General features: G+C 35.7%; 1 protein-coding gene across 1 annotated transcript in view; it reads left to right on the top strand.

The window, feature by feature from the left end:
* lrp1bb (low density lipoprotein receptor-related protein 1Bb) overlaps window positions 1-13,265 on the top strand; it is a 930,516-nt gene that overhangs the window by 869,308 nt on the left and 47,943 nt on the right. Inside the window, exons 80-82 of the mRNA XM_030124596.1 lie at window positions 4,609-4,725; window positions 4,963-5,136; window positions 11,951-12,076. Of these exons, the coding sequence (XP_029980456.1) occupies window positions 4,609-4,725; window positions 4,963-5,136; window positions 11,951-12,076 (417 nt within the window). The remainder of the gene's footprint in view (window positions 1-4,608; window positions 4,726-4,962; window positions 5,137-11,950; window positions 12,077-13,265) is intronic.

The raw sequence follows: 13,265 nt of genomic DNA, 5'->3' as shown, positions 1-13,265 counted from the left end.
ATTTAAATATTTATTCAGTTCCTTTCTTTTGGGCCTTGTTTACTTCACTCTGTGGAGTAGAAACGGTGCGACGTTTCCATTAAACCTACAGTGTGTTCACCCCTGAGGCTCTATGAACACTTTTATCACTGGTGGAATATCTGTGAGGATGACTGAATATTGGTCAAATCTGCGTTTACGCCCCTTTGAGCTGTTTTTCTCTTCCGTCCTCGGTGATTTGCTGCGATTTCACTCCACGTCGTAGCTTTTACCGCTGTAGGAAAAACTTTCAAATCCTTGCATTTGTTACAGATTCACTTTTTTCTCAGGATGGTATTTGATGCATTCTGTTTAATCTGCTGCTGAAACTTGAACAGAATAGAGTTTTTAAAGCACAGAATCTGTCTTTTAGTTTTTATTTTTGTTTAACCAATAAGTAGTCGCTTTGTCATTGGATATCTGCGCAAAACTTTTACTGATATTTACTAAATGTTGAAAAAACAGAAGTGCATAATGTCGGTTTTTACATTAAATCATAAATGCGATGATCTGTTTATTTATTATCGCGAGATGACACGAGAAATCATTCCATAAACGTGGCGACGAACATAAATATGGTGTTGATTGACAGATATATTCATTATTATTATTATTATTATATGCCACTGTGGTGTCGGTTCATCTGCTGCTGTTGCACTGACTGTCTGAGCCCCAGTTTCCTCGGGTGAAAATGACAAAATAGTTGATCAGATGGGCCTTTCGTTGAGACGGAAACAGCATTTTTGGGGGTTGAAAATGCAAAAAAGTGAAACCACCTTCTAGAGTGGAAACCTTAAAAACGCTCCACTCTGTCACCGTCTAAAGCAGGGTTGTCAAACTCCTTTTAGTTCAGGGGCCATATTCAGCTAAATTTGATCTGCAGTGGGCCGGACCAGAAAAATAATAACATAATAACCTATAAATAATGACAACTACAAATTGTTGTCTTTGTTTTAGTGTAAAAAAAAAAACAAAACATTAAATTATGAAAATACTTACTTTTATAAACTATCCCAAAAAAAAAACCTGAAAAAACTGAAATATAAAATTGAAAAATATAGGAAAATTTAGTGCAATTTTAACAATATTCTTCGTCCACTTCTCATTTGTCCATGTGCATTATGGGTCAGATCTACAAAGACACTAAACACTGAGGAACAGGAAGAAAAATTGTTAAAATTGTGCAAAATTTTCTTTAGACATTTCAGGTTGTTCAAATTTGTTCAATTTATTCACATTTTATTGTTTCAGAATAGTTTGTAAATGTAAATATTTTCATAATTTAATGGTATTTTTTGCACGAAAAGAAAGAAAAAAGTTTAGTTGATAATTCTAGATTTTTTTTTGGATTAATTGAAGTTTTTTTTACTTAATTGAAGATTTTTTTTTGGCTTAATTGAAGATTTTTTTGGCTTAATTGAAGATTTTTTTTGGCTTAATTGAAGATTTTTTTTACTTAATTCAAGATTTTTTTTTGGCTTAATTCAAGATTATTTAACTTAATTCAAGCTATTCTTTTCTTTTGCTTAATTCAATTCAAGACTGTCGAATTTTTGCACTTGGCAAAAACATCCCAGGGGCTGAACTGAACCCTTTGGCGGGCCGCATTTGGCCCCCGGGCCGCATGTTTGACACCCCTGATCTAAAAGGTTGAAAATGCAAAACTGTGTTTTCTCATCATGTAGAGTTTCCATCACAGACACAAATGCGTAATGTCAGTTTTTCCATTAAATTACAAATGCGATGATTAGTTTATTTATTATCGCGAGATGACATGAGAAGTCATTCCATAAACGTGTTGACAAATGTAAATATGGTGTTGATTTACAGATATATTCATTTAGGGATGTAACGATATGAAAATTTCATATCACGGTTATTGTGACCAAAATTATCATAGTTATCATTATTATCACGGTATTGTTGAAATTGTGCTCAAAATGTTCAAAAAGTACCAATACACACACTGAAAGAATTTAACCAAGTTGTATTTTGAAAAAAAATAAAAAATAAAAAAAATAAATTGGTACAATGTCCCTTCTGTTGCAGAAACATTCAAATATTAACCCTTAGTGGTCTGAGTCTGTTTTGTCCGTTTTTCAGTCCTTTTGATTTGGCCTTTATATACTATAGAAACAAATGTTTACTATACCCATGTTTGGGATCTGTTTTTTCAGCACAACTTCATCTATATCATCTGTCTGTTATTTTTCACTTTAACCTACTATAAAAACACAAAAGGACAGAAAACACACAAAAAAATATAAAATCCGATTTGAAAAATGGATATAATTTATTGCATAAATAACACACAGATGTTTAACGAACTTTTTCAAAGACTTTAAAAGTGAATATTGGTTCCAGATATTAGGTATAGAAAATTAAAATTGTAATAAATTAAAACTATACTCAAATATTTGACATAAAAGCAGAGTGTTTCCTCTGGAAAAGTGCGGTAATTAAACACGGTTATCATGAGAATTAGAATTTAAACAGTAATACTAACCATTGGGAATTTTACCGCGGTTTATCATTATACCGGTAATCGTTACATCCCTATATTCATTATTATTATTCTATATTACCCCTCTATCTCTGACTAAATTCTAAAATGATTCAGTTTCCTGGTGCGTCCACACATATCCACATGCTGCTGCTTCTCTTGTTGTAACGTACGTCAACATCTGTTTATTTAATTCACCTGACTCTAGTTGTGAAAAAAGGTCTTTTCATTGCAGTTTTGCGTGATATACCATTTGCACTACACCTGAAAAACCACTTCTTGCCAGCGCAGAAACTTTTAATCAAAAAATGAGACTTTTGGCGAAATTGTTGTTTTTTCCATTAGGTACATTTTATGTGCAAGTTATATTTGTGCAATTTCAGGGTCAGTGGAAAAGCGACTAGTGTCTTCATTATCTGTTCCAAAAAGACACCTCACCTTCCACATAAAAGCCTGAGCCTCGGTCGAAGAAACACAAATTCATCCTGTACGAAAAAACCCAAATCTGTTTAAATACGTCGGCCAGGTGTTGAATTATCCAGGAAAAGAAAAAAGGGAAGTCACAGGTTAGAAACTGGAATGAAGTCACATGGTTAAATACGACCGTCAACAGTTCAGGTAGAAGACGGTGGATATGTGTTCATTTGGAACATTTTCATCATTTTCATCCTTTTGTATCTTTTACACATTTTCATCTTCTCTGATTTAGATTATTTTGTCTTACATCTTTTTCGTCACTTATCACGCCTTTAGTCATTTTCGTCTTGTTTCTTTTTCTTTAACCTTTTCCATCATTTTCATCTCATTACATCTTCAACATTTTCTTCTTGTTACATCCTTTGTATTTTTTCTTCTTATATCTTACACGTGTTTGTACATTTGTTTTATATTTTATGTTGTCTTGCTGCATATTTTACACCATTTTTTAAGTTTTTGCATCTTTTACACAATTTACAGCTTTTCTTTGCTACTTAGTTTTTTTTTTTTTCTTGCATCTTTTACACCATTTATGCCTCATTTTGTCTTTTTCATCATGTGTTGTAATTTCTAAAGTAAATAAATTCCTACGTCTTGGTCCATTTTTTATCTTATTTTCAGATCATTTTACTCATATTTACTCATTTTTCTCCATTTTCTTCTTGTTACATCTTCTATTTTTTGTCATCACATATCTTTGAGTGTTGGTTTACGGGTTTGACTTATTTTCATCTTTTGCATCTTTTCATATTTTTGTTTTTCATTGTTTTGTCTCACATTACATATGTTCGTCACTTATCACGCCTTTTGTCATTTGCGTCTTGTATCTTCTTTGACTTTTAACCTTTTACGTCTTTTTCATCTCATCACATCGTTTCCGTTTTCTTCTTGTTACATGCTTTTTGTTTTTTCTTCTTACGTTTTACATGTTAACATATTTGTTTTACATTTTATAATGTTGTCTTGCTAAATATTTTACACCAATTTTCATCTTTTTGCGTCTTTTACACCTTTTCATATTTCTCTTTTACATTGTCTCGTCTTACATTACGTGTCCGTCACTTATCACACCTTTTGTCATTTGTGTGTCTTATCTTTTTCTTTAACCTTTTTGGTCATTTTCATGTCATTACATTTCACAGAATTTTCAGATTTTCTTTGCTGCTTTGCTTTTTTTTTCTTTTTTTTCTTGAGTCTTTGACACGGTTTTTGCCTCATTTTGTCTTTTTCATCATTTGTTGTATTTTCTAAAGTAAATAAATTCCTGTGTCTTGGTCCATTTTTTCTTGTGTTTTTCACACCATTTTTTGCCTCATTTTGTCTTTTTCATCATTTCTTGTGTCTTTGACTTGATATTTGTTTAAATCCAACCAAACCTACAGAAGTTCAGAGCGTGAGTAGACGGTGGATTTGTGTTCTTTTGGAACCACAACATTATTCTGCTTATTTGCTGCTGATTTGAATGTAAACACCTAGAAGGAGATTGAACGAGGATACAAAATGACAGGGCTACATCCTGTAAAGTTGTTAAATATAAGCTTCGTGTAGCGGTTTCCATGACGATGCCTGTGTCATTTCCACAGTAAATAAATCTCTGCATCTCGCTACAGGGCTGGCCATTGATTTCTTCAATCAGCGTTTGTACTGGGCTGATCCGGAGCTCTCGCAGATCGGGAGCATGAGATTGGACGGTTCGGACCCTCTGGTGACGATAAGCGACAGACACGGTAACGTCAACCGGAAAACAAAGCACGAACTTCTGTTTTAAAGCCAAACTTTTCCACGTCTGTTTGATGCATTCAGTCTTTCATCATTAACCCTTTCACATCCCCTGCAGCGCCCTGTGTTTCTATATGCAAATGAAACAAATGAATGGACCAGCTCGTTTCTGCTGCTGGATTCAAGCTTTCATCATCTAAGGCTGAGGTTTTTGTGTTGTTTTTTTTTTTTCTTTTTCATCACAGGGATCTCCCAACCGTACAGAATCGACATATTTGAAGACTACATCTATGGGACTGGGCTGAAACATGAGGTCTTCAAAATCCACAAATTTGGGAAACAAACGGTGGAGTTTCTGAGTTTAGGGGTGGAGAAGCCCACCAGCGTTTTGATCTCCCATCGCTACAAACAGCAAGACGGTAGGTGATGGAGTCGACTGAAATATATATTAGACTTCAGGATGTTTGTTGAAGGATGTGCAGAATGTGGTCGCGGCACGACGTTAGGAAAGTTCAGATACATCCAGTGAAAGATGAGTGTGTTAACCCTTTAAAGTTCACTCATAGAAATACTGTGAGGTTCAAAATGTCAGCCTTACTGTGTTATTGGAGGACAGAACAAGACTGTATTACTTTTGTGAAAAGTTTCAACATATTTTTATTGTTATGTAGAAAATCAAGGTTAGTGAAGTCACCGTATTTTGTTCCTTACCCAGAAGTGGCAAAAAATACATACAAGAAGTAAATATAAAAAAAAAAATACAAGAAAAACACATGAAAGGTGAAAGGTACTGAGCCCCTTTGGTGACATGTGAGGGCAAAAATATTAACGCATGCCCACCAGTTACTTATCTCATGGCAACGCGTTAATATCTTTGTCATCATGTGGTCTTTTACTTCATTTCTGTCAAGTTGCATCTCCCTTCGACATCATTTTAATCTTTTTTGTCTATTTCATGTTATTGCATCTGTTCTGTCTGAAGCCTCTCCTTTTCACTCTTCAATCCCTTGGTGGTGTCTGCATTCATCAGCTGTTCACATTACATTACATTACATTACATTACATTAGATAGAACTGTATTGATCCCTCAGGCAGAGCCCTCAGGACTGAGGTTCCAAAAGCAGCACAAACACTGAATATACACATAAGAAATACAACAATAAAAGAGGAACACAATAACATAACTGATAAAAAAAACAGAGGTGGAGAAAAAAAAGCAATGCACATTGGAAAGTACTGGTAGAAACAAGTGGTAATACTATTACTACTACAACTATTATTATTATTATTATTATTATTATTAAAAATAATAATAATAAGTAGATTATTGTGTTACAATATAATGTTACAGTGTGTAATATATATGTATGTATGTGTGTGTGTGTATATATATATATATATATATATATATATATACACTGAACAAAAATGTAAACGCATGACTTTGGTTTTTGCGCCCATTTTTCATGAGCTGAACTCAAAGATCTAAAACTTTTTCTATGTACACAAAAGGCCTATTTCTCTCAAATATTGTTCATAAATTTGTCTAAATCTGTGTTAGTGAGCACTTCTCCTTTGTCCTTTGCTGAGATAATCCATCCACCTCACAGGTGTGGCATATAAAGATGCTGATTAGACAGCAGGATTATTGCACAGGTGTGACTTAGGCTGGCCACAATAAAAGGCCACTCTAAAATGTGCAGTTTGACTGTATTGGGTGGTCCAGGGGGGTCAGAAAACCAGTCAGTATTTGGTGTGACCACCATTTTCCTCGCACAGTCTTCTTCATGAATTCTCTGAAACAGCTTTGGAGATGGCTGATGGTAGAGAAATGAACATTCAATTCACAGGCAAAAGCTCTGGTGGAGATTCCTGAAGTCACATGACCAGTGCATATTCCCTCAAAACTTGGGACATCTGTGGTATTGTGCTGTGTGATAAAACTGCACATTTTGGAGTGGCCTTTTATTGTGGCCAGCCTAAGGCACACCTGTGCAAAAATCCTGCTGTCTAATCAGCATCTTGATCTGCCACACCTGTGAGGTGGATGGATTATCTCAGCAAAGAAGAAGTGTTCACTAACACAAATTTAGACAGATTTGTGAACAATATTTGAGAGAAATAAACCTTGTGTGTACACAGAAAAAGTTTTAGATCTTTGAGTTCAGCTCATGACAAATGGGAGCAAAAACAAAAGTGGTGCATTTATATTTTTGTTCAGTATATATATATATATATATATATATATATATATGTGTGTGTGTGTGTGTGTGTGTGTGTGTGTGTGTGTGTGTGTGTGTGTATATATATATATTTTTTTTTTTTTTTGTAATAGTAGTAGAGACAAGTGGCAAAGTAGTATATAATAATAATAAGTGGCTTATGCTGTAATATTATAATATATATTATAGTATGCACAATACATATACTTACACACATATACACACACATATATATAGTTTAATCATCACAGAACAGAAGTTATAACAAAGGGATGATAGTAATAGTAGTCATAACAATGATATACAAGCAATATATAAGTATGAAAGTAATAATAATACTAATAATGATACTACTAATACTAATAAGCAGTGGTGAGAGAACTGGGTTAACACCATCCTTGTGTTTTCATTAGTTAATTATTTTACTCTAATAGGAACAGCTCTGAGCCCTTCTGTGTCCTGACCTTCAACCCATGTTTCTTAAATCCCTCCTCCAGTCATGGCTCAGGCTGTTCCACTGTAGTTCTGTTTGCAGCTCATCCTCTGACTTCAGGTGTAGAAACACCTACTCCATCTTTTCCACAGGACATGTTCAATCGATCCCCTGTCCAGCCTCCCCCTGGTTGTCTCATGTATCGGACCAGCCTCAGTTATTTGTTCCATCTCTGCTCTTAATGGCGCCGCAGCGTCAGACGGCTCAGTCTTGGTCAGTTTTTTCACTTAAAGGGCAGCTGCTCTATCCCTGGGAGACTCATTAGTCCAGCCATGTAGTGTGTAGTGAGGGAGCAGAAGATGTGCAGCGCTTGCACAAACCAGCCACATGGAGCCCTGACATCTTGAGCAAAAGCCCAACAATCATTTACATTTTTTCCAGGCTTTCATATGCATACGAGGAGCAGAAGGCTGATTATGTTTCTCATGCATGAATGTCTGTTTAGTGTTCATGTTAAACTGTAGTGTGTCATTTACAGTTTATAATCCCATGCATTTACAGTTTAGAGCTGGGGTGTCAAACAGGGCCGTCATACTGCCCACTGTGAGCTCAGGTGGGACGGAATGTGAAAGTATCCTTTAAAACATGTGAATAATGTAAACAACCACGAACAGCCAGCCCGGGATTTATGAAGAACAATACATGTAATTTGAAGAGTATTGTGCCTCAGCTTCTCTTTTACACATGTGTATCATATCTACAAAGGCACAAAACATTTACTAACAGGCATAATATGATTAAAATTGCATTTATTTCTCTTAAGAAATTTCAGGTTATTCATATTTTTTGTGAAAGGATAGTTTTTTAATGTGAACATTTTCATGTAATTTAACTATTTTACACTAAAACAAAGAGAAAATTAGTTATTGTTGTCATTATTTATAGGTCATAAAGACAAGACCAAGACCAAATGAGTTGAGTCTGTGACAAGACCGAGACCGCAAACACCAGTCTTTGTCTCGAGAACTCCATCATCACCAGTACCTTCACAGTTTGTTTATACAGAGACTAGGGCTGTGTAGTGGCAAGAGTCTGGTGATACGATACAAATCACAATACTAGGATCACAATACGATATATCATGATACTGTTAAAAGGCTTTTTTTTTGTTTTTTATCTTTTTTTTTTAAAATGATTATTTCCTGGAAGAATTGAATTACACCAGAAATCTGCACAAATACTAAACACATTTTTATTTGATCCCAACAGGATCTAACGTTATATCACCAAATGTTCCAACTGTGTTCAAACTGAAATTCTGTTTTACAGACGTTCCAGTTTAAGATCCTGTTCAAATGTTCAGATTCTATTAGTTCACAACTAACATCAGAACAGTATTTGAGTTCAGTCCCAAAAAAGGAACGAACATCTGCCTCTCAGACAGAAAAAAGTGCTTTTAGGATGTTTCAAATAACCATTATTTAATAAAACAGTGTTAAATAATAATAAATAAAATATAAACAATAGAGAAAACCAAAAAACAAAAATGAACCTCCGCCGTATCTGCATTTGAATGAATACCTAAAAATATTGATACAGTACTTTTTAATATTGATACAGTATTGTGAAATGAAATATCTCAATATATTGCAGAACCGATATTTTCTAACAGCCCTAAAAGAGACTCCACTGGTTTTAGACCCGAGGAATCGACATTAGAGCAGGAAGTTCAACAGTATTTCATGTTTGACAATGTCATCACATACATGTAACCCACAGGTATCAAACATGTGGCACCTAGAAATAATGACAACCCCAAATTCTCTGTGTTTTTTTGGTGTAAAAAAGTTAAATTCCATGAAAATGTTTACGTTACCAAACTATACGTTTAGAAAAAATACGAATAACCTGAACAAATATGAACAAATGGAAATGTCTTAAGAAAAGTAAGTGCAATTTTACCAATATTCTGCCTGTTATTAAATGCTTTCTGCGATTGTAATGCACATGTGTAAATGATAAACTGATAAACCGAGGCAGAATATTGTTAAAAATGCATGTGTTTTTCTTAAGACAATTCAGTTTGTTCATGTTATTCATATTGTTTGAAAGGATAGTTTGTAGATGTAAACATTTTTATAATGTAATTTTACTTTTTTCACTCTAAAACAGGGGTGTTAAACTCAGGTCCTCGAGGGCCGGTTTCCTGCATGTTGTAGATGTTTCCCTCTTCCAGCACACCTGACGGTCGTTATCAGGCTTCTGCAGAGCTGGATGATAGGCTCATCATTTGAATCAGGTGTGTTGGAAGAGGGAAACATCTAAAACATGCAGGATACCGGCCCTCGAGGATCTGAGTTTGAGACCCCTGCTCTAAAACAGAGAGAAAAGTTTGGAGTTGATATTATTTATATATTATTCTGTTATTATTTGAATGGTTCGGCCCACTGTAGATCAAATTTAGCTGAATGTGGAGCTGAACTAAAATGAGTTTGACAGCCCTGATGTGTTGTGTTTACGTTTGGGTGGTGCAGTGGCGCTGTGGTTAGCACTAGAAGGCAGCTAAAAGGTTTGGGGTTTGATTCCTAGTCAGGCTTCAGCCTTTCCTCAGGTTCCCTTCCATTCAACACAGGTACTTACGGGTTAATTCTTCCTCTTTCAGATCCGGTCCCAGAGTGCCTTCAGTGACAGCTCACTGTTCCTCATGTGCTAATGCTAATTGCTAATGCTAATGCTAGGTACTGTGTGTAATAGGATGTGTAAAACACAACGACCAAATTTCCCTACGGGGATAATAAGTGAGTTAACCTTTAACTTATGTCACCTAACCAGTGGACGTGAGGGGACATTTTGAAAATGCTGCTAACCAATTAGACAACAGGGAATTGTCAACGCCTCAAGACATGATTATTAAATATGAACCTGGGGCCGCTGGGAAATTACACACATGGTAAAACCCTGGGCCAATACCATACTTAAAGGGGTTGTACACTGTATTCATATTCCAAACTCTCAACATCCAAATAACAAAACCAGGAATGAAATAATAATTGCAGGTCTGAAATGAAAATAAATAATGACAGTTCTCTATTGAACTCACAGTAGAAAAATGAAATAGAAGATAATGAAAAAGGACGATGAAAAAAGAAAATCTGCCAAACAATGATAATGTGCATGAAGACAATGACAAGGTTTATCGAAAATAATCCAGATATTTACAATATTTGCAAAACGACCAGTATTAGTGCATGTAGAACTAGCAAGTACAGATCAGATTTGTTCGACGGCGTATACGAAAATGAAATATAGAAATAAAATAAGAAAATAAAAACGCCTGCCAGTACAAGAATAAAGTCATAAAATATTGAGATTAAACCCGTAATTTTATGAGAATAAAGTCGAATACAGAAAGAGTCATAATTTAACAAGAATAAGGTCATAATATTATGAGAATAACCTCATAATTTAAAAACAGGCAGGAAAAATATAATTTACAGAATACAGTCGTACGCCATCGTAGATTTTCACATGCAATGAGCAGAAAAAATATATTCAGTTCATCTTGTACATTATCCGTAGACTCATCTGTAACATTCAACATGATTGAATAAAACATAGAATATCATTTATTCATGGTATGCACTTAAAGAGCCGGGTCAGGAATCAGATCCACGTAAATACAGCCGGGCCTCGCTCTGTGTGATCGACTCGCTGTTGTTTCTGTGGGTTTCCTCCTCTGGTTCTGTTCAGTTTGAGGTTTTCTCATGTTTTATAGACACGGTCCAGATCGTTCAGACCCCATAGACACTTAGTCTGTGTTAGAGAAAAGCATTTTAAAAACTAGTATTTCCGACAATTCGATTGTAGTCCTGGCTTAAAATAAAACCGGACTCCTCATATAATAAACTAATAATTGTCTTAAGTCTTAAAAGAACAAACCAAGGTTATTATCGTAAACGAAAACCAATGAAATGACGAAAACTAGAATTGTAAAAACATTTTTGTGAACTGAAATAAATAAAAACTATGATTAAAAGAAAAAAACGATAACTAACTGAAACTGTATTGTGTAAACTAACTAAAACAGATAAAAATTATGGATAAAATACCCTTCGTTTTCATCTTTGTGAATGTTGGATTGATACGAAATCGATTTATTTCACTCTAGCAATTTTATCTGCTGGCACCATACGACACTTTTTGGTCCGTCACTTGTGTTCACTTGTGGTTTCCAGTTGTCTTCTGGTCCCCACTCTACCTGGAAACATGGAGACTAAAGCAGCAGAGTCCTGTCTGGGATTTATTTGAATACGACGACAGAGAAGAAGAGAAAAGAGACGACTAAACTAAAACTAAACTAAAACTAAGCATTTAGAAAAAAATGAAAACTAATAAAAACTAGCAAACCTGCTCTAAAAACGAATGAAAACGAACTGAATTAGAGAAAATAAGTCCAAAGTAAATAAAACTAAACTAGAATGAAAAACCCAAAACTATTCAAACCTTGGAACAAACACTTTTTTTTTCTTACTTCATGGCAGAATGACAGACTGTCGTTTCCTTTCTTTCCTTCCACAGCGTCCAATCCGTGCCTGCGAATGTCCTGTGATTTCATGTGTCTGCTGAACCCGACCGGCGCCAGATGTACCTGCCCCGAGGGGAAGGTTCTGGTCAACGGCACCTGCACCGACGTCAACATCTCAGGTACCAGTGTGGACCATGCAGGGGTGTCAAAGTCAGGACCACATACAGTCCAGTATGACCTCGAGTGGGCGGGGCTAGTGAAATGATAATATAATCAGGGTGTGATTTGTTGGGGGCGGGGGGGGAATCAACCCTCCCCTCATGTTTTTCCATCAGTACTTCTGCTCAATGAATTTCAACCTCGGGGGAGGGGTTAACCAACCAATGTAAATCCCATCAGGTTGTGTCAGTTTTCTTCCACCTATACCAGTGGTTTCCAACCTTTTTTGGTTCATGACCCCATTTTAACATCATAAATTTCTGTCAAGCCCAGACATTCGAAACAGAGACACGTTTTTAACTAAAATTAAGTTGTTTTTGATCATGTAATAGTTTGCTATACTATGTTGCAAATAAACATTAATTTTAGACACATTTAGTCTATATAATGTCTATGATTGTGGACAGAGGCAGTAAATCCAGGTGTAGATTACTGCACAAAGGGAGAATGGGATTTTCCTTGGTCAGGATCTGTCCAGTCAGTCCAGCTGTGATTTACAAGGAGGACAATTAATACTGAACAAACAAGAACTGAAACTATGAATTATGAAAGAGCTGCAGCATCTGAAACTGACCACAGTGAACAGTTGACACAAACAGAACCACAGTGCTGCAGTTTCACAACCACAGTTTGTCTTCTATGGATTGGGATTGTCTCTGTCAACTCACCATAGATTTTTTTTTATCAATAATCTTTATTTATTTTTGTTATCAGTTACTAGAAATTCCAGGCGACCCCATTTGAATTCCAGGCGACCCCAAGGTTGAAAAACACTGACCTACATCTTACATCACTGACACTAACGTTCACCTGAACCCAACTGTTGCAGTCTCAGAATTCACGAACGCCCCCGTACACTGGGGCGCCGTAAACGTGACAAATTCATAGGGTCCAACATTTATGGGTGGGCATAGAGAAGTGGAGGGGGTCCAGTGGATACAGGTTAGAAGGGGTGAAAATGTCATAAGATCTGCTGAACAAGAGAGGAATAGAACCAGGGAGTTGGACATAGAAAGTATGTAAAGTCTGACTTTCATTTCACGACAACATTAGTTATGGACCGCACCCCCACGTATATAATTGCCCCTCACCCCCCCACAGGTTTGACCAAAAAAAAACAAAAACCAAAAAACATCCCCCTCTTTTTTT

The sequence above is a fragment of the Sphaeramia orbicularis genome, chromosome 21 (genome assembly GCF_902148855.1).
Source record: "Sphaeramia orbicularis chromosome 21, fSphaOr1.1, whole genome shotgun sequence".
NCBI lineage: Eukaryota > Metazoa > Chordata > Actinopteri > Kurtiformes > Apogonidae > Sphaeramia > Sphaeramia orbicularis.
Note: the sequence above shows the minus strand (reverse complement) of the source record. Positions and strands in the feature narration are given on the sequence as shown.